Source organism: Patagioenas fasciata, chromosome 3 (genome assembly GCF_037038585.1).
Source record: "Patagioenas fasciata isolate bPatFas1 chromosome 3, bPatFas1.hap1, whole genome shotgun sequence".
Classification (NCBI taxonomy): Eukaryota; Metazoa; Chordata; class Aves; order Columbiformes; family Columbidae; genus Patagioenas; species Patagioenas fasciata.
In genome coordinates, this window is record NC_092522.1 from 62,562,054 (window position 1) to 62,581,884 (window position 19,831).

At 41.1% G+C, this 19,831-nt stretch overlaps 1 protein-coding gene across 2 annotated transcripts in view; it reads right to left on the reverse strand.

The window, feature by feature from the left end:
* Positions 1-19,831, reverse strand: part of PHACTR2 (phosphatase and actin regulator 2) — a 135,620-nt gene that overhangs the window by 8,718 nt on the left and 107,071 nt on the right. The window contains exons 5-11 of one of the 2 annotated variants that reach the window (XM_065833582.2): positions 17,174-17,410; positions 13,182-13,728; positions 11,722-11,924; positions 9,682-9,838; positions 7,414-7,469; positions 1,254-1,315; positions 64-201 (exon numbers count right to left, since the gene is read on the reverse strand). In XM_065833582.2, coding sequence (XP_065689654.2) covers positions 64-201; positions 1,254-1,315; positions 7,414-7,469; positions 9,682-9,838; positions 11,722-11,924; positions 13,182-13,728; positions 17,174-17,410 — 1,400 coding nt within the window. The remainder of the gene's footprint in view (positions 1-63; positions 202-1,253; positions 1,316-7,413; positions 7,470-9,681; positions 9,839-11,721; positions 11,925-13,181; positions 13,729-17,173; positions 17,411-19,831) is intronic. The other variant, XM_065833584.2, reaches the window with a different exon arrangement.

Consider the following 19,831-nt stretch of genomic DNA (forward strand, 5'->3'; position numbering starts at 1 on the left):
GAGGAAAGACCCCCAAAAGTGAGAAATGGAAGCATTTTTTAATAATCTACATTTGTCCCTTGCCTTGTCTGCGGGAGTTAACCTGGCCCAGGGCTTGTCGGCACGACGGTCATAATCTGGAGAATCCGTGACCTCCACGTATTCATTAAATCGAAGGATTCTTCTTGCTTGAAGTTCAGCCACCGTAGGCCTCAGGCTGAGCTGTGAGCGGGAGACAGAAAATAGTACATTTAATAAGATGAAAAAAAATAAAACAAAAGCTGAGGATATGATGTAATCTCAAGAGAACTTTAATGGTATTTCTAAACAGGGTCACTTTCAGGTGTCTAAAAAAAGGCACCATCCTGGGAATGCTGCACAGGAATAGGGAAGCAGCACAACCTAATTTCTTCAATTATAAAAATAGTCTTTGTTGGGCAGGTCAGTGAGAATTGTGACAGTTATCCCCGGAATATTAATTGTGACTTTGCAACTGTCACACCATTTACCCCATCAAACAGTAGGTCCTTTTGGATTAATGATTACACAGTCTACTGTGTTCAACTGTGCTATTGAAAATAAGCAGGAGGTGCCTGCCTAACCAAAAAGATCGGTTTTGAAAATCTAGGGGACAGATAATCATTATAATGCCAAATTGTTTCAGTCAACTCAAATACTATTCACTTTAATTAATCAAGGATAACCATATTATGGAAAATGTATTTCTGCAGAGAAGGGCAGACTAGGGAGACATATTGGAAACACCAGCCCTCCCTCCACAGAACAAATACCCCAAATCAGAGCAGCAGATCCATAATGGCTTTATCTCCAGGAACAACGAGCGCAATCCCCCCTGCAGCAGCCGAGACCACTGACATGTCTGGAGGAATGGTGAAGGGGTTTCTTAGGGCCCACACTGTTTGTAGACCTCTTGGCTGCTCTAGGGAAGAGTGGATCTACAGGTGTGGCTGCCCTCCAACATACGTGACAGCTGTGGTCATGCTTACAGAGGAACCACATGTAATTTCTCTCCCCTGCTTACAGGGACAAATATTAAGCATGACCAGATTCTGTATGCTTTTCCAGGTATGGGAAGCTGGACAGGATGGAGATTCCTTCAAGATGGACTTGGCTTGTACTGCTTTTTGAACAGATTTCTCATCTGGAGGCATGACTGATTGACATTTGCAGTAATGAATGCACACTGATTTTTAGAATCTTATAAAAAAATAATCCTATATACACAAACAGACAATATAAAAACACATCATCACCTTTCTACTGAGTCTACGTTTTATTTCTCTTTTGGCTTCTTGTTCCTCTTCTTCATTCTTCTCTGTTTTTAGAAGAGATAAAAATGAGTGAATATTTAAGTATTATAACTGCACATTCTGTATTTCTCTTGGTTGAAACCTTCAGGACTTAAAGCCCTGGCTCATGTTTCCTTGTATTTCTGGGTGACCCTGCATGTGTTCTCTGCTTTTTGGATTTTGTGTACTCTCATTTCTTTTCCCTATCCTCATTTCCCTCAGTTTTGTAGACATCTCAAGTCATCACTGTGGGTCAGGAACACAGCAAGGAAGAGGCGTCTGTCATTTCCTTTCTGTGTAACAGTAAACAAGAAGTACACTGAAAGAGCTGCCTAATGTTTCAATTACTTCTCATAACCTTAAAATCACTGTTGCTTTTACTTCCAAAATGCTGCCTGTTGACTTTAAAGTCTAATTATTCACAAGGGTTAAGAAAAAAGTTTGCTTTTAGTATCTGAATCAGCCAAGTGTCCTCTGCTGCTCAGGATGCAATGTATCAATGACAACATGTTTCACTGTCAGTTGTTACTGAAAATTGGTTTTGCTACTTTAATATTTTTTTCCGATTTTATATATAGTGGTCATATGATTCAGTACTCAAACCTGCTTGATTACAGGCCAACAGCTAGACCAAGTGAACAAGTATAACATAAAATGACACATATTTTTTTAATGTATTTGGGTGTGAGACTGGAATGTGCTTTTAACAAATTTCTATGCTAACCAAACTTGATTTCTTAAGTGCCAGTGAAAATCACACTTACAAAGGCATGCTCATACAGGCTCAGAAGCTTTTAAAATCAATGTACGTTTTGAAGAATATTATATGCCCTTTCAGTCCACCTCCGATGGTAATATGCAAAGTTAACTTTGCTGTGGCTGAACTATCCCACCTGAGACATCCATAAAATTCCGATCCTGTTTTATTCATGGTTGCAGGTTGCATTTGCACATTGCATTTCAAGCCTAACTATAAATTTAAAGAAATGAATTTATCTATTGTGGATACAGCAAACCTCTATAGATGAAGAAGCAGTTTTAAATCCTGACATAGACAGATTTGCCCTGTATGCTATGGCCAGCCTGCTGTGATAGCAATCTGGCTGCAGAGGACCTTCCGTGTCATGACTGATACACTGGAGGCAACACAATGACAGGTCATCTTGTGGTACTTGCAGATTTCCTTTGCTGACTCAAAGGCTCTCATGTAAGAAGAATACAAGGGAAAGGGGAAGAGGAACAAATGATACAAAAGAAAAAGAAGAAAGTTACAGTAGGAAAAAGGCGATGCCAATCCAAGACCTGCTCTGTGATAAGAGCCGACATCAACCCCAGGTTTCCACTGGCAAGATGCAATTGAAGTCTTGCTGCCAGGATTAGTTTGGCCCTAGTGTTGATGGCAATTCTACTGAGATACTGAAATGTGAATTTAATTTATGGTTTATTAATAGTTTTTCTCTTAAATGATGAAGAAATGGATGGCCTGTTTCCACAGTGGCAAAGTAAACTGACTAAAACTGAATAACGGAGTTAAAAATTTATCTACATTTAAAAAAAATATTAACATATATAACAATAAACAAGTTGGGTGCACTTAAGGACTTATGACTTCAAATGAGAACTCTTCTTATTACATCTTCACCTAACAAAATCAAAAACTCTCTAGCTTTTAAGCAATCTGGACATCCATAAATCCATCGGTCCGGATGGGATGCACCCACGGGTGCAGAAGGAGCTGGCTGAAGTCATTGCTAGACCACTCTCCATCATCTTTGCCAAGTCTTGGGAAACGGGAGAGGTGCCTGAGGACTGGAGGAAAGCAAATGTGACTCCAGTCTTCAAAAAGAGAAAGGAGGAGGACCCGGGTAACCATAGACCGGACAGCCTCACCTCCATCCCCAGAAAGGTGATGGAACAAATTATCCTTGGCACCATCTCAAGGCATATTAAGGATAAGAGGGTCATTAGGGGCAGTCAACATGGCTTCACCAAGGGGAAGTCATGCTTAACCAACCTCATAACCTTTTATGAGGAATAACCAGGTGGATAGATGATGGCAAAGCAGTGGATGTGGTCTACCTTGACTTCAGTAAAGCATTTGACACAGTCTCCCACAGCATCCTCACAGCTAAACTGAGGAAGTGTGGTCTGGATGATCAGGTAGTGAGGTGGACTGTGAACTGGCTGAAGGAAAGAAGCCAGAGAGTTGTGGTCAACGGAGCAGAGTCCAGTTGGAGGCCTGTATCTAGTGGAGTGCCTCACAGGTCAGTACTGGGGCCAATATTATTCAATATATTCATCAATGATTTGGATGAGGCAATAGAGTGCACTATCAGCAAGTTTGCTGATGACACCAAGCTGGGAGGAGTGGCTGACACGCCAGAAGGCTGTGCTGCCATCCAGTGAGACCTGGACAGGCTGGAGAGTTGGGCGGGGAAAGGTTTAATGAAATACAACAAGGGCAAATGTAGAGTCTTGCATCTGGGCAGGAACAACCCCAGGTTCCAGTATAAGTTGGGGAATGACCTATTAGAGAGCAGGGTAGGGGAAAGGGACCTGGGGGTCCTGGTGGACAGCAGGATGACCATGAGCCATACTGAGTTAAGAAGATGTGTGGTGCTAAAAATAATGGATCTGGTGCTCCTGCTTCCTCCAGGTGGTATGGAAAATTCCAGCTGGAGGACCATGTTTTAGCTGCAGGTATGAACTGACTTGCTTGCCCAAACAGGAACACACTAGTGCACAGGAACACACTTCTGACTGCTTTCCACCTTAAAAGCAGATCTAATCTGTGTGATGTGGAGAAAGAAAATATAAACACAGCATTCCCAGCTGCAAGTCCCTTCCTCAGATGTCCTGCTGCTGCTCTACTGGACCAGCCCAGCGAGCGTCCTTTGCTTGCGGGAGTTTCCAGCTAGATCCCAGCAAAACTACGTTTTTCCTCCTTCCCTGCCTGCAGCTTCTGGGAGGTCAAATGGGGATTTGACTCCTAACAGAAACAATTTGTTTAGCAGCACTTATCATGGCCTTGAAGTTAAATGATCCACTAGTCAAAGCTGAATGAGAAGCTTCTCTGGCATCTATACATTATTGCTCCTGCAACTTGCCATAATTGAATCTGGTCACCTTCTGTTCTGTGGGACTTTTGTTTTCTAGCAGAAGGGGAAAAGAGAGAAATTGTTCTGCCTGAGGACTGCTCCATTCTTGACCGGAGCATAAAACCAAACTTTCCATTGTGTCCCTATGGGATTAGCTATGTTTAGACTTCTCTGTGGTCTTGCTAAGGAAAGAGAAAGAAAAGACAAACAAAGCGCTTGCCTCTTGCAGCGCTCTGGAACGCAGAAAGTGGTTCCTCTTTCCCGGTTTTACAAGAAAGATAACCATTAATATTCCTTAGCTAGCATCAAGAGCTAAACTCTTGTTTTCTACAAAGCCAGTACTGGCAGGCATGCAGGTGCACAGTACAAGAAGTTCACTGTCCCTTACAAATACAGGAAAAATTACAGTTATCTTTATCTGAAATTCCTGGAAGAATAAAAAGTTTCTTTGCCATAATGTAATACTATAAATATTACTGGCTCAAAACCAGTACACAAGAAACCTGTCTATTAAAAACACAGGGCTTTATCTGCTCCTGCAAGTGGACTCTGGAGTATCATAACTGTGTTTTAGTGTGGGAAGACTCAGAAGTCAAATTGTTCTCATAGAAATCTGCCTGCAATGTCTTGCAATTGTACTCAGTCACAGGATTTTCAGTAACTGGTTTATCTGGAAATATTATCAAAACAAAACTTCTTGCAAGATAGATTTCCTCAGTAACTGGAAATACAAAAAAAAAAAAAACCAACAACAAACAAAAAACCCCACAAAACAAAAAACCCACAGTCTTTTTTTGAACCTCTTAAAAGATTTGGGCTGAACTTAATCCGGAAGTAAACATTTGGACCTTTAACACTTACTGTAACCTCAAAGTCTGGTAAATATTACTCAAAACAATACTTTCCCTTAGCTACAGTTCGCATATATGCAATAATATAACCCCTTCTCCCCATCCACTGCTTAAAAATGGGAGGAAGGAAGCTTTATGAAAGAAATTCCAACTTATTCACAAAAGCCGGCTACAACAACAAAGGCATTTAAGAGATGTAAACATTTTCAAATGATCCACAGGAAAGGAATGTAATAATTTTTATAAATAATACGAGTGCTTTAGAGCTGAAAGGGAACTTGCACCCTGAAAGGGCTCTGAGTCAGACTGTCACCACAAACCCCAGCTTGCTTTGGTTCACTTTGCTTTTTACAGATCACTGTCAACTTGAAGTATTTTATATCTCAGTGATGAGCAAAAAGCAGTTTGGGATTCTCCATTCTCATCAATGACTCTGTGATTTTTTGTGATTTGTAATGCTGCCTCCCAGCCTTCATCACTTGCTCTCCCTTGCCTCTTTAAGGCAGCCCCCAGCAGCAGCAGGGGAGGACGGCTGGAGGTACTGAGTGCACAGCCTGGTGTCCTGCCAAAAGCTTAAAGTAAACAAGCTGAAACAGGGGAAGAAATCTCTTAACTGCTTCCCAGTCTTGAGCTACTTATTGTAAAATCAGTAAACGGCATAAACAATGGCAAAAGGGATATGAAATACATCCCAGGTTTGCTGCTAGATTAGTTATCTCGAGGTTAGTGAGTCAGGACAGTAAGGAAGCCGAGTTGGTTCTCCCAGCTCAGTGGCTGTATCCTGGTCCACCAAAGATGTTTTGAAATTACCTTTCTCACATAGTCCAGCATGAGCTTTTTTCATATAAAAGATGTTCATAATTCAAATTTTATCTTTATCTATGCAATCCACAGGTTCAGAAATCACAGTCTTAAATGTCTACTCACATTATGTGTTGGACAGGAGTCCCCTGATCCATCTCTTGTGCACCATAATGTGTGAACTGTAGCTTCCCTTTTTATTAAGACATGGCATTATTTGGCTTTTGAATGCTTGGACAACAGCAGCAGGATTTCATTAGCATAGGTGGTTCCCTGAAAGCCAACAATGGCTATGTCTCCTTGATTTGCTGGCCTGAGCAGGAGACAGTGATCAGTGTGTGGACTTAAACACACTTAAACAGCTCATTTTCTTTCATTCCACCAAGGCTGCACAGATGAACTCCAAATTTTCTGAATGATTGTTGGAAATAACAGCATTACACCTGCTCTTTCAGTTACATGAAGCTTGGAAAGTTCTTGTACTGAAGAATAGATGAGGTTTTGGATTTGTTGCTGTGTGTGAAAGGCTGTCCATGTGCATTGTCTCCATTTATTTCTTCTACTTAAGCATCAAGTACTAGCTACCCTTGCAGAAGGTATATAGGGCTAGAGGAAAAGGTCATGACAACTGTTACAGTGTAGTTTAGGTAGCAGCAGTTTAGGTAACACACATATTATGAAAAGATTCATACAGGAAGACAAAACCTGCCTGTTCTGAAGTGTTTGACAGCCTATGAACAAAACAAACATCAGTAAATGGGAGAATAGGTATAAAGGGTAAACCACCCAATGCACTTAATTCCTCTGCCCCTGACTATTTGAGTTATAGACTTATATTTTTCAAGAAGGATACTGAGGAAGGATTTAATCAATGGGAAGATATTCAGTGAGGGCGTGTCATGCAAGTTCCAGTACAGAAGATGTCAGAAGTGGGTATGAAAGCCAGCATGCAGAAGTGGCTGGCATATACCTATTCACTTTTCCCTGAACACTTCACCTTTCCTCTTTCTCCTCTATCTTCCAACCTCTGCCCTTTATCCCAGCTCTGACTCCTACCGATATTCCCTCTTCCTCCTCATAAAAATTAGGCAAAGTTTAACTTCTAAGGGGTATCTATGTCATTCCTGGTCTTTGGGACCAGCTTCAAGAACAGGGATTGTGACAAGAAAAATTTGGCATGTTGAATATATGTGATTTTCACAGCTAACATTACAGGTTAGTATACAGATACAGTGTTGGCACGTTACTTTCTAGCACATCATTTCCCCCAGTTATGGCTCTAACGCTAAAGCAACAAGGATAGGCTTCCATATGAATACAACATATGTTCACTTTCTAAGTAAATACTAGCTGAAATCTGGATAAAATACTTACGCTTCAGGATATTTCTCTGCTCTAGCTCTTCAGTTGTAGGCCTCTGGCTAAGTCTCCTGTGAGAATAAAGTAAGTGACTGATTTAAAACCAGATCCAAATAACACATTATGATTAGTAATACATTTTAAAAGGTGTTTCTCATATGGCCATGCTATTTTTTGCCAGCAGAGGTATGCAACAACACAGGTAATTTCCAGACACAGTTATAATAACAATGAATGTAACCTCAGTACTGACTGTCCATTTGTCTTAAAAGATGTACTATTGCCACTCGAGCACATAAATAACTGATACTTGAATAATATTACAGAAATCGTACCAGCAAATTGAAATGCCTCATTTGCCGGTATAATTTTATAAAATAGTTCATAAACCTTTTCTCAGATATTTTAAATACAAATCCTATTCTTTAAAAACAAACAAACAAACAAAAAACCCCAAACAAACCAAAACAAAAACCAATATAAGCTGTAAATTCCTCACTGATTTGTATGTACAATACAACTGGGAGTTTTAACTGGAACTTAATTTTGCTTAGTTACCTGCATATAACAACTGCCATTAAAAGAAAAAAAAAAACACAAACCAAACCAACCAACCAAAAACCAACCACAAACCAAACGGAGATACTAATTTTCTGGTTTGTATAGTGGAGAACATAGTTGATACTGTCTGTATGTTTATTAAACCAGTTCACTTGAGAAAAGGAGCAAGAAAAATTTCAGCCCTACAATTTATTTTGCCAATGTCTTAAAGACAGTGAACCTCACACAGTCACTATGGATGATCTTCAGCCTTGTGAAACCCACGTGACTCAAACCACGGTTGGACTTACAGCTTTGGTTGGCAGGAGCAGCAGGTTTACCACAGGTGACCAGTCCCTGCTGCAGGACATCCCTGTCCCTGGGACCTGACCTGATCCTGACTGAGCTGTGGGAACAAGTTTCCCATCCGACCTTGATGCTGCTGGGCAGTGACCACCATGCCAGGAATTTTTAAGCAGCTGGTGTCAAACTTGGTTGTGATTTCAGGCATGAGCACAACCCTGACAGGCAAGGACTTTTATCTCCTGCCACCAAAGCAGAGCTATGTGGGGAGCGGGGAGCTTCACAGCAGAACCAGTGATGGCCCTGCACAAGGAGCTCAGGATGGGGACTGGAGCAGCTTCTGCAGTTCATCCCCTGAGAGAGCACCAACAAGCAAGGTGTGATCACCAGAGCTGGGATTTGGTCAGGAAAGCGATGATAACAACCACGCTGCTTTATTAGCAGAAGCAAAATGACTCTTGGGCTCTACAGAATAGATATATCACTCCTATGGTCAAGGGACAACATAAATTACTTACACAGCCACCCAGTTCCCAGAGCAACTCAGCTCATCTTCTAAGTGCTGATGCCAGGCTGCTGCACTCTAAAGTGGAGCAGTACTGGGGACTACTCAATATCTGGAAATCTCCAACAAACACAGGACATCCTCCAAATCTATCTGGATAACATTTCTGAGCACAAGAGAAACAAGGACAGGCCTGGGATCTCTGTTCTCAGAGATCATGAAAGCCAAAATTAACATTTATGAGGATTTTTTTTTAAAAAGCTTGTAAAAATGCAAGTGAAATTTTGTCTTTTTAATGCAATGTTCTCAAATCCAGGAAGAGAAAGTAACATATATCCCATAGCAGTTAAACTGCATGAGAAAGACATGCCACAGAGGTGTGCACGGTAAAACACTAAACACTGACCTTCTAAGTCGGCCTCCCTCCATTTCTTTTGCTGGAACCAGCACAAGAATAATGAAGGAGTTAGAGGAGGATGGGGAGGGATGAGGAGAAATATGTGCAGGCATGCTCTGTGTGTCAGGAAGTACTATTCTGTCCAAGATGGGGATACACAACTGCAAGTCCTTGCTAACCGATGTGAGAAAAAACTTAAATGATGACATTGATTATTTTGGAGTCACTCTTATTCTCTTCCCCTTTTTTCTGTCTTTGTCGTATTTTTGTTTTGTTTTGTTTTGTTTTGTTTTTTTTTTTACTTTTTTAAACCAAAGAACCCGGAACCCCAGAAGCTCTCAGATTTGTTTCTTGCAGAACAAAAAATCATTATTGACATTTTAAGGTTTTGTGAGAAACAAAAATGCTTTTTCCAGGTAGCTGTAGCATGACGACCCTGCACTGCACATTGGGCTGCATTTAAAATGTGAACCCAGTGTTCTTGATTCTCTTCCTCCACCTCCACCCAATGAAGCCACATTTACTCTGTGACGGATACCTCACTAGCTTCGTTCCAATCTGATGTCTGATTTCCTGCCTCTCCTCTTCAGATGTACGCTGCAAGATGTTTTTGTCTTCTAATTCTTTCTTAGATGGTCTGTTGCCAAGTTTGATAGCAAGAGTATCCCTACGACGAATTTTACTTGCCAAAGAGCCTGAGGAAAGGAGGAGGAGGGTAGATTTAGTTCATTCATGCTCAGGTTACAGAAACAAACTCTGAGTAAAAACTTTAATACCTCCCCAAAGCAGTCTTGTTCCCACATGCAGGAGAGGAATTTTAATTAACATCAAAAGAAAAATCGTTTTAGCTCAGTTCACAACAATAGAAAGCTGAAAGGCTAGGATAAAAAAGCTACAAGCCAAACTGATAGAGGAGTTTTATAAACATCGCTTGTCACCTGTGAAGTGATAGGAAAAAAGTGACAAATCTACATTTAAGTGTCTTTGAAGTTCGATACATTACAGGTTGATTTATTTGTCTGCTTGATGTATGTAGCAACCTGCTGCTTTTTTTTTTCTTCAGCCTTAAATGGTTTAGTCTCGTTCTGTCATAATTTCCCTCATTCTTTCAATTTTTCTCAATCTAACACCACTTAGTCCTTGCATAGTGCTTTTCATCTTTAACTGATTTCTTAATTAAACCAAAAAACACAGTTTAGAAAAGTGCCCTGAGTGCTTGTAAAATAACTCGGGCAGGAACACCCAGGCACCGAAACAATCTGTTTGTCTATAAAACAGACACAGTAGGGACAAGGGCCATGCAATTTTGCCAGTGTTAGCTTCAGCCAGCTGTGGAAGGAAGAGTATTTTTCACAGCCTTCAGTCCTTCCCTTGCCTCTTGATATGCTGACTGAGGAGGCTACACATGTCCTAGGTCAGCAGGTTTTCACCACATAGGGCAGTTCGGCAAGGCCACAGTCTGCCAGCACACTTCTCATAATACACTGTGCTGCTGTCTGAATACATGAATTTTCGGTTGCTACCCCTTAGGATCATATTCAAACCAAAGGCAGAACCACAGAAGACTTCAGCCTCTTGAGCTAGCTGGCACTTCACCTTCTACTGCACCAGTGGCCAAGGGAAAAAAAAAATAAATCACATTTTCCCTCACCCCCCCTTGGTACACAGCACACTTTTGTGTTCAGGCCCTCTTCACTATGCGTAGTGAAATACCTCCTCCTGATCGGCTGCACACAAGGCTCTCAAGCCATGGTTCAATGGTAATTTTATTCTGACACAAGGCCACGCAGCTGGTACCAGTGGCAGGCTTGTCCTCCTCTCTACCCCTGACAGCCTGTGGCTGCCACCTCCTCTGCCCAGCAAAGGTGCAGCCAGCGGGTGAGCTGGATCTGGGAACTGACTCGATTGCAAATCAGCTCAACAACAGACAGTGCTGCAAAAACAAATATGAGCACTGGCCTAAGGGAAAAAAAGAACAGCTGAGAGCAGGGATTAGGTGGAGAGTGGGCAGGACAACCCCTTTCAGCAGCAGCAAGGACTTCTGCCAAATGATATCTGGTGATGGTACAGCCATGACTCTAGGTGAAATTTCAAAGCTGTCAACTGCTCTGTCTACTAAGGTGCTCCAGTGCTTAAAACATCCTGATCAAAGAGGAACAAATGACTTTGAGACAATGAAGCTGCTGACTGACGGGCTTCCTCTGTCATCTAGCACAGCCAGGTAGGGGATCTCTTGTGCAATTCAGTTGAAAGCTACACTGGTGCTTTAAGGGTAGAGGTTCATGACATGGCAGAGCCAAATCAATGGCTCACTGATGCCCTAACGTGGAAGCCTTGTTCAATCCTCGTGTTCTCCTGAACCTGCTCCTCTTACCTCCCCAGAAGGTTTCTGGTCACAATTGTCTGGCAAAGGAAAAGCAGGACACTCACTTCTCAGTAATAGGGAAATACTAAATAATCTAAGATCATCCCATGTAGCCATACCCTCCTCTCTTTACTTTGGCCTAACATGGGTCAGGCATGCTCACATAACGCAATGTGCAAAAGGTAGCCTGCAGCTTCTCAGTGGGATGCTTACTTTCAGCACTTGCATTATCATCATCATCATCGTCGTCATCATCATCTGTGTACATTATTGGCCCATCAGAGTCTGAGTCACTGCTGTGGCTCTCTCTGCTACTTTCACTCTCAGGAGGGGCAGCAGCATCAGAAGCCTCCTCCATCACTTCAGAGTGTGCCTGGTCAGGTGCCTCCTCTTCTTGGTCTTCTTTGGAAGCCAAGCTGTTAATTCATAAGCAGACATGGTGTTACATTAATGCAAGCAGCACAGAACATAAATGGGACAGACTGTATAAGCAAGTGTGAAAATAAAAGTTCTGTTATTCAAACTAATTTCTCTCTTTTCAAAGAAACATACATATATAAAACATATATAAATTATGTGCATGTGTGTACATATCTGTATTTATGTATGTTAGGAAAAAAGATGCAAACAATCTGGAATTATGTGCTGCAAAGCCTGTGTAAAGAAAAATCATAATTATTTTCTATTTCTTGTGGAATGCAACCAATAGCACATAAAAGCTACTAAGATGAGAAAAACAGTTCATAAAGTTGGGAATGACAGGAGTGGATGGGAGCGCAAAGCTTTCTGTTCTGGAAGTCTAACTCTATTTACTGTAAATGCAGTTTTATTGCTATTGAGTCCAAAATGTTAATGTCCATCACTGGTGAGCATGTAAATCAGCAGCAGAGTGCTCTCTGCCTTAGGAGAATCTGTGGTGTGAATGAAGGGTAAGGGCAAGGAGAGAAGGAATACATGAACGTAATGCTGGCACAAATGTACCAGTAAAAATTTGAAGGAAAGTCTCTAGGTCACTGGTATCTAGACTAAATCCTCTTGGCTTTTTATGAAATATGTTGGTTCTCATGGCAGGGAAAAAGCATGGAAATAAGCCAGTTTCTTTTTTGCTGCTGACTATTTTGCTTAAAAAAAATGTAATTATGACCTTCCTCTTGACTAGATTTTATAGCATCTGAGACTTAGACAAGCTATTAGGCAGTGGCAGACCAAGCACCTACTAATCAAAGCCTGAAACTGTCATTTTCAAGTCTGCAAGTAAGTTCAGCTATTGCATTGAGAGCTTTAGCAGTGAGATGTTTAATTATATCCACAAAAAAAAAAAAGTAAACTCCCATTGTAATTTGGCATAATTTCTTTTGTGCCTTTATGAGAGAGAAATAAGTCTTATCAGCTACTAGGCGAACTGCATATTGCAGCGGTCACATTAAGCCACACAGTGATGTAGGAGACAAATTATAAGCAATGACCCTCTGGGGAAACATGAGGGACTGCAGGTGAATGGCTCAAAGACATTGGCAAGGAACAAATCGTGCTGTGATGCAACACAAACTATCACCTGTCAGCAGAAGAAACAGAAGAGATCCCCACACACATACAATGCTCCTTAGGCAAAGAAATATGGCTTTCCTAGCTGTGGGTCTTACCATTCACCCATGACAGCCACACCATCTTACCTTCTTGTGTCTTCTCCACCAGCATCTGGACTGTTCAGGGCTGTACTACTCAGGCTCTCGTCCATGCCATGCTCAGTCTGGAGCAGAGGTTTAGAATCTGACCCGGGGATGGAGAGCCCTGCCACACAGCCATCTGAGACACCCTGGGCATCTGAGGAGCCACCGGGCTGAGCGGCTGCAGCAGGAAAAGGAGGTGGAAGTGGAGGTGGAGGAGGGGCAGCGGTGGGAGGAGGGGGGACAACAAGCTTGCTTGGTTGGTCTGCATCCTCCGTTTCGGAAATTACTATGGAAGGTTGCTCAGGCTCAGGTTTTTCTGCCTTCACTTCCAACCTGTTGGCTGTGGCACCTGAGGGGGAAGCAGCAGCCCCATCTGGCACTGTTCGTGGGGCTGACTGTTTCCCAGTTTTTTTCTTGCCCCTTGGAGTCCCTGATGTGCCCGATTTGCTGGAAGTTTCCTTAGAGGTTTTGGGCTGAGATGATGTGGACAAAGGAGATGGTGATGAAGAGGACTTGGAGACTGGTGGTTTTTTTGCATGAGAGGAACTAGCTAAAATAAGAAAAGAAAAAGCATTTTACAGTCTCGCAGCTATATCACTTTTGCGCTGTTCTTTCTGCATGAGTTGACTCGTGCTGATATTAAAAAAAAAAAAATACACTTGATACTTCTAGAGGCTTTCATCCATGTGCCTGAGAAGAGTAAATGTTGCAGTCCAAATTTCAGCTTCAGAGGTGGGAAAAACTGAAATGATGAATACTTGCCCAAGAACAGTGCAGGGGGATTCAGCCTTTGAAACAGGTGAGAGTTTGATTCTGGCATCCTGCCATTGGCTCATTCCAACTTTTCTGGACATCATCTATAAAGTCCACTACTTTTTTCTAAATGCATCTAGTGTCCTAGTTTAAAAAAAATTGCTACCAGACAGAGAAAACTGCCTGACTTTTTCATTATGTGAATTTTTGGTCTGAGCGCTAGGAGAACATGATGATTGCCCTCATGCTTTTCAATGAACACCTCGGATTACAATGTTATTGGAAGTGGCCTGCTCACAGTTAATGGCAAGCAGCAGAGGACAGCAAAACGAGGTGTACTTTCAGGTCCATCTGGGCATGTCCATAAAACAGAGACGGAAGCCACTGATATCAGTCTGCATAAATGGTCTCCAGAATGGAGGAGGCACTGAAGGCCTCCTGTACCTCCTGGAGGTCTTTGTCTTACCAGTGACCAACTCAGGTAGCTTTGAAAACATAGCAAAACAAGGTTTTGACACTAGCTGTATAGCAATCATCTTAACGATTCAGTCCCTTTCATCAAACTGCATTCAACTCAAACACTTCTGGTCTAGTAAAAATGCATTAACCTCAAGAGAACAAATGAAAGCATTATAAAGCTACACAGCAGCCTTGCGGCTAAGCTTACTGAGTAAAACAGAGAGCTGTAATAGAAATCTGCTGAAAGGCCTATTTTACTTATAAGCATTTAAACAAAAACAAAACTCCAGCAGATTAGGATAGAATCAAAATACAGATACTGGCCATATTAAGCTCAGGATATAAAAATAGCTTTTACAGTGAGACTGTTCTCAGTCTCAAAGACGACGGAAAATAATACAGAAGACACATTATACTGTTCTCTTCTGTAGCTGCATGTTATGGTTTATAAACATTTATTATGCTGTGGGGCTTTCAGTACATCTGGAAAAATCTGCAGAAACTCATGACTTCAGGCAAATCACTGTCCCTTTTGGGATTGCAAGGTGAGTGTAAAGGGCCCAGCACAGAATCTACCGATACTGCACTAACCATCCACATCTACTACAAATCACGGACTTAACTTACCAGTAAATCGAAAGGAAGCAAAGAAATGCTATAGGCAGCAGTCTGTAACTGTAGTAGAAATAGATGGTGGCTTCAACTTGAATATTATTTAGCAGAAACCTCACTGAGTAAGCGGATGGTAGTATTACAGGGTTCTGGTTCTGATCCAGCAAAGCACTTAAACACAGGCTGGAGGTCAACAGAACCAGTTACATGCTTGCACTTAAGAACTCCGCATAATACAAATATACAGCCACACTGTAATTGTTGCTGGGAAAATGTCAGAAGAGATTTCCATTGAAAAAACCCTATGTTATTCCCAGACCCTTTCTGAACCTGTGATCAGATACAGAAACTTGACAGATTTCTCCCAGGGAAAATCCCCCGCGCGCTTTCATGTAGGTCAAAAGTGCTGTTGCTATTGTTGCTTTTGACTGGGCTGGCTGACAATTTTCTGTCATGCCTCTTTTTCAGCAGAAGATTTGAATTTTGATTAAATGAAAAATTTCACGGCTGTTATTTGCCTTTTGGCAGATGTCCATGCCTATGTTTAAGTCCCCTTCTCCCAACTCCAGTTTCAATTTGGAAACCTACTGTGATGCCCTCAGGAGAGCAATGGCTCAATTGTTACTCATATTCCTCTTCCCCTTCACAGGACTGGATCACTGGCTGCATCAAGTGTTCACTTTCATGGGTATCTGATAAACCCTTCATGCTAAATACTGCTCCCAAGCAGCTCTATTTTTTAAGTATTGCTCTACTTCAAATGAACACCATGTACTTTATGTTGGAAAAAAATTACCAGTGGAATATGTACTATTTTATATAAGTGATCTATTAATATATTTTCTAATATGGTATCAAGCATTGCATAAAATTTCAGCAAGGCTTTTAGAAGACATCTCTGGAATTTGAAAGAATTTTAACTTAAGAACTGAGACACCCAAGAGCTCGTTACCAACCACTGGTCTAAACATTTCTTTATGTGATAGGTTGTTTTATTTCTGAAAGGTGTGCTGTAATAAGGTTCCTTCACCTGGGAAGAACTGAGTTTTCCGGTCAAAGTGAAATAGAGGCTGCAAACTCTGGGTTCTCAAAATGTTTATTCTTGTGGTTGTCTGATGTAGTAGGGACAGTTAATACCAAGTTAATGGATATTTTATGGCAAAGTTATTATTGTAACTCTAGCACTCTTGCAATATTTTCAAACAGTCCTCTTCTGTGTGCTTCAAATACAAAATGTGCCAAAATGTACAGCCTCTGGAGAGGTATACTTGGAGAGAAAACTGGAGGCACTGAAGCATTTTGAAAGGCTGACAGATGACTGAAAACACAATGCTTGCATAAATTGGCTGATGCATATACACAGTTCATTCATCATAATAGTGCTTTGTGTTCAAATTATATTTGGATGTTTTCATGTCAATCATTGTCTAAATTACAGCCATTCAAACTCAAGTTTAGTGACTTAAGAACAGCTATCTGTAATATTTAATCTAGCATCACTGCTGAATTTTGGTTTGAAAGTGTAGTGATAAACACGTCTGCTTGTGCCCAATGATGGACATTTTCAATTTCCAGTGTGTATTTAGAATGACTGTACGCCATCAGTCAGCTCAGGGAAGCCTGGCCATTTCTAATGAGTTGTCTGTGTTTTGTTTTGGTTTTGTTTGTTTGTGTTTGGTTTTGTTTGGTTTTTGTTTGTTTTTGTTTTTAGCTAAAACAACTGCTACGCAACAGTCTTTAAAGATGTCTTCATGGTTTCATCTTTTACCTCTCTGAGATCTTTTAATTCTTGTCAGAACAGCATATATTTCCAGCAGAAGGCTACAGCCATACCAAGGTAGTTTTACTTTGGGGCAAGTCATATGTTTGGTTTCAGAAGTCATCTTTTCCCCTGCTGATTCTCCAGCAGTTCTCCGAGTCATTTTTTTGCCGGCGTTCACACTTGATCTGGGAAGTGCATACATTCACTAAACAGCGAAGGGATTTTGTCCACTGTCTGTGGTGTTTGCAGACAGCAGAACCAGAGCTCAGTGGGAAGCTAACTAAAAACAACCCTGACATGCTCTTTAGTAACGTTGTTATGTGCACAGGCAGAAGTTCCCCTAAGACCAAGCCAAGCACCCCCATGCACATGCACCCACCGGCGCTGGCACTGCCTGTGCAGTACTTACCAGCTTCTCGATTTGCACTGTGACCTGTTGGCTTGGGCGGTGGGAGAGGAGGCTGCTTAGCAAGAACCTTTCCCTTTTTTTTAGCATGAGGTGCTTCGTTACTCTTATGGCTGGTGGTGGTGGAAGCAGCACTAGCATTTTTTGGTGGTAGCGGAGCTTTTTTAGATTTAGGCTTAGGCTTGGGTAGTGGTGGAGCATGGGATGTCGGTATTTCTGGGCAGTGATCAGTAGTGTTCTCTATGGATAAGAAAGTGAACAGAAGCCAACTGACGCAGACATATGCCACATACATTGAACAGCAAGCCTGACAACAATGACCGCTTTTTGCTGCTTGAGCTCTTGGGAATCGGGAGAGACTTCTTCATCTTCTGCCTCTTACTGAAGTATTATCTCAGAAAAAAAACACCGTCCATCTCAAATCAAGTCTCATGGAAGATTTCTGCCTGGCACTTTTCTCAGTCTCATCTTTTCTAGACCTCCAAGGATCTTCCTTAATGTTCAGTATCCCCAACTAGACCACTGGCTGCAAACTAAACAAGGGAAACGCCATTTAGTCCTCTAATTCCCTTGGCTTCTTTCCAGCCCTCTGATATCAACAGGCTATAAAACTCAGATTCACATGAATCTGAATGTGAACAGGGCCATTTTCTCAGCCAGGGGTTCTAATATGGTTATGCAGCTGAAATTTTCCCCTGAAGCAACCCATTCTCCTAAGTTGCAGGCTGCTTGCTCATAGCAACTTCATTTTGGGTATCTTCCCCAGGGTACTTCTACTCTTTAGAAAGAGAGGAAGCTAAATCAAATGGGATATCATTTGCCATGGGAATGCTCTCTTCTCTTACAAGCTCTTTGGGTACTTTTACAAGATTGCACTTTGAATACTCAGCAGTTCCTTAGTCAACAGGATTTGGACTATACCTACATTGTGCTGTGCAACAGGAATGGCTCTGTAGAGTGGAAGAGGTAGCACTGAGGAGCCAGTGTCCACAACGTGCATTTCAGGACACTCAACTTTGGACTAGCCTCAGGCTAGTTCTGTAGATTGCATGCCCAGTAGTGGCGGGAGCACAAGTTCCTGAAAGCATCTTTTGGCTTAGTTTCATCCAAAAGAAACCTGGCTTGTGTGCTCTACAAACCAAAGAAGGGTAAGTGGGGAAAACCAGGAAATTAACTTCAAAAGTGCACACCTAGTGCCAAGTGCAATGTTAATGTAGGTGAGCCATTTGTAGTCAACAAAATTTTGCAACAGAGTCACTGTGGTTTTAAGACTAACTGTTCCCAGATGAGAACAGCTAAAGTTCCCAGATTGGAATCTTCATCTACCCAATTGCACCAACTCTGTGCCCACTGAGTCTCAGGACAGCTTTCCCAAACCTCCCAAAAAAAGGACATTATAAAAGCAAGAGCATACCATCAGAATCATATAGGCTTTATCTGCGTGTTACTAAAAACTACAGTGGTTAGGGAAGAAAGGAGCCAAGCAAATACTGCAAGGACTTCTAATAGTCTCTTTTATCACTCAAGAGGAAAACAATTCAGTTCTTGCAGTATGTTCCTATTTGAGCCTCATTCTTAGACATGTTAAATGGCCATTTCTGGATGTTCTGTCCATTTTGTGCTCTCTTGCTTCTCAAGTAAAAGATTCCCAAGAGATAAGCAGCACCTTTTCATTTTAAGATTAGTAGATGAAAAACAAATGATGTGTTGGACAACAATGACATTCTTAATCTCAGAAACAAAGCCTTTTCAACCTCTATCTTAAGGCTTGTTAACATGAACCTAATGCATAACCTACAGTTATTAAAAGCAACATGCACACACATATCTTCATGAACTGAAGAAATTAACATAAGTGTCCAGTGTCTTCCTCATTTATTTCCAGCCCATTATAGACTAATACATTTTTGCTAATGTTTTGCAAGAATCATTAAGAGCAACCTTTTACAGCTTGCAAACAGGCACTTTAGAGCACAGATTCTTGCACTGCCTCTTTGTTTTCCAGAGAAAGAGCTTTGGACCATAAAAATACTTTGGAAAAAGAAAGAAACATACATACTTCTTATATTTTGTTCTTCTCTTTTATAGGAAAAGCATCTCTTTGTGAAATTCTACCTACCTTCATTTGAAGTTGAAAAACTGATTTAATTCTGAAAAAGCAGGACATTTTAAGATTTTAATTCCATTAATAACAAACATGGCAAGAGAAGATAAGATTTTGTATTGTGAAGATCTTGAAGGACACGATGATCAGAAAGAATTTTAGGTGTAAAAAATTCATTGAAATATCTCTTACTTAGGGGTCCAGCAGGTTCAAAATTTATTTACTAATAAGAAAGAATTTAAATCTTGTGTGCTTATACACCATTGCTGTGTTTCTAGTCATATTAGTAGAGAAAATACTAAAAAGAAAATTATTATCTAGGAGAAAGAAATACAGCATTCATCACATTCTAAAGTAATACAGTGCAATTATTTAGAATCTCAGTAAATCTATATCAAACTATAGAACTGATTAAATCATGTGTATTGGAATTTATCTTCTGAACCAGGAAAAAAGTACAAAACATAAGGCTTTACTTAGTGGCAAATCAACACATCTTAGTGACAACCAACTAACAGTTTTCAAATTTTCTTTAGAGAAATAACTAAAAATTGTAA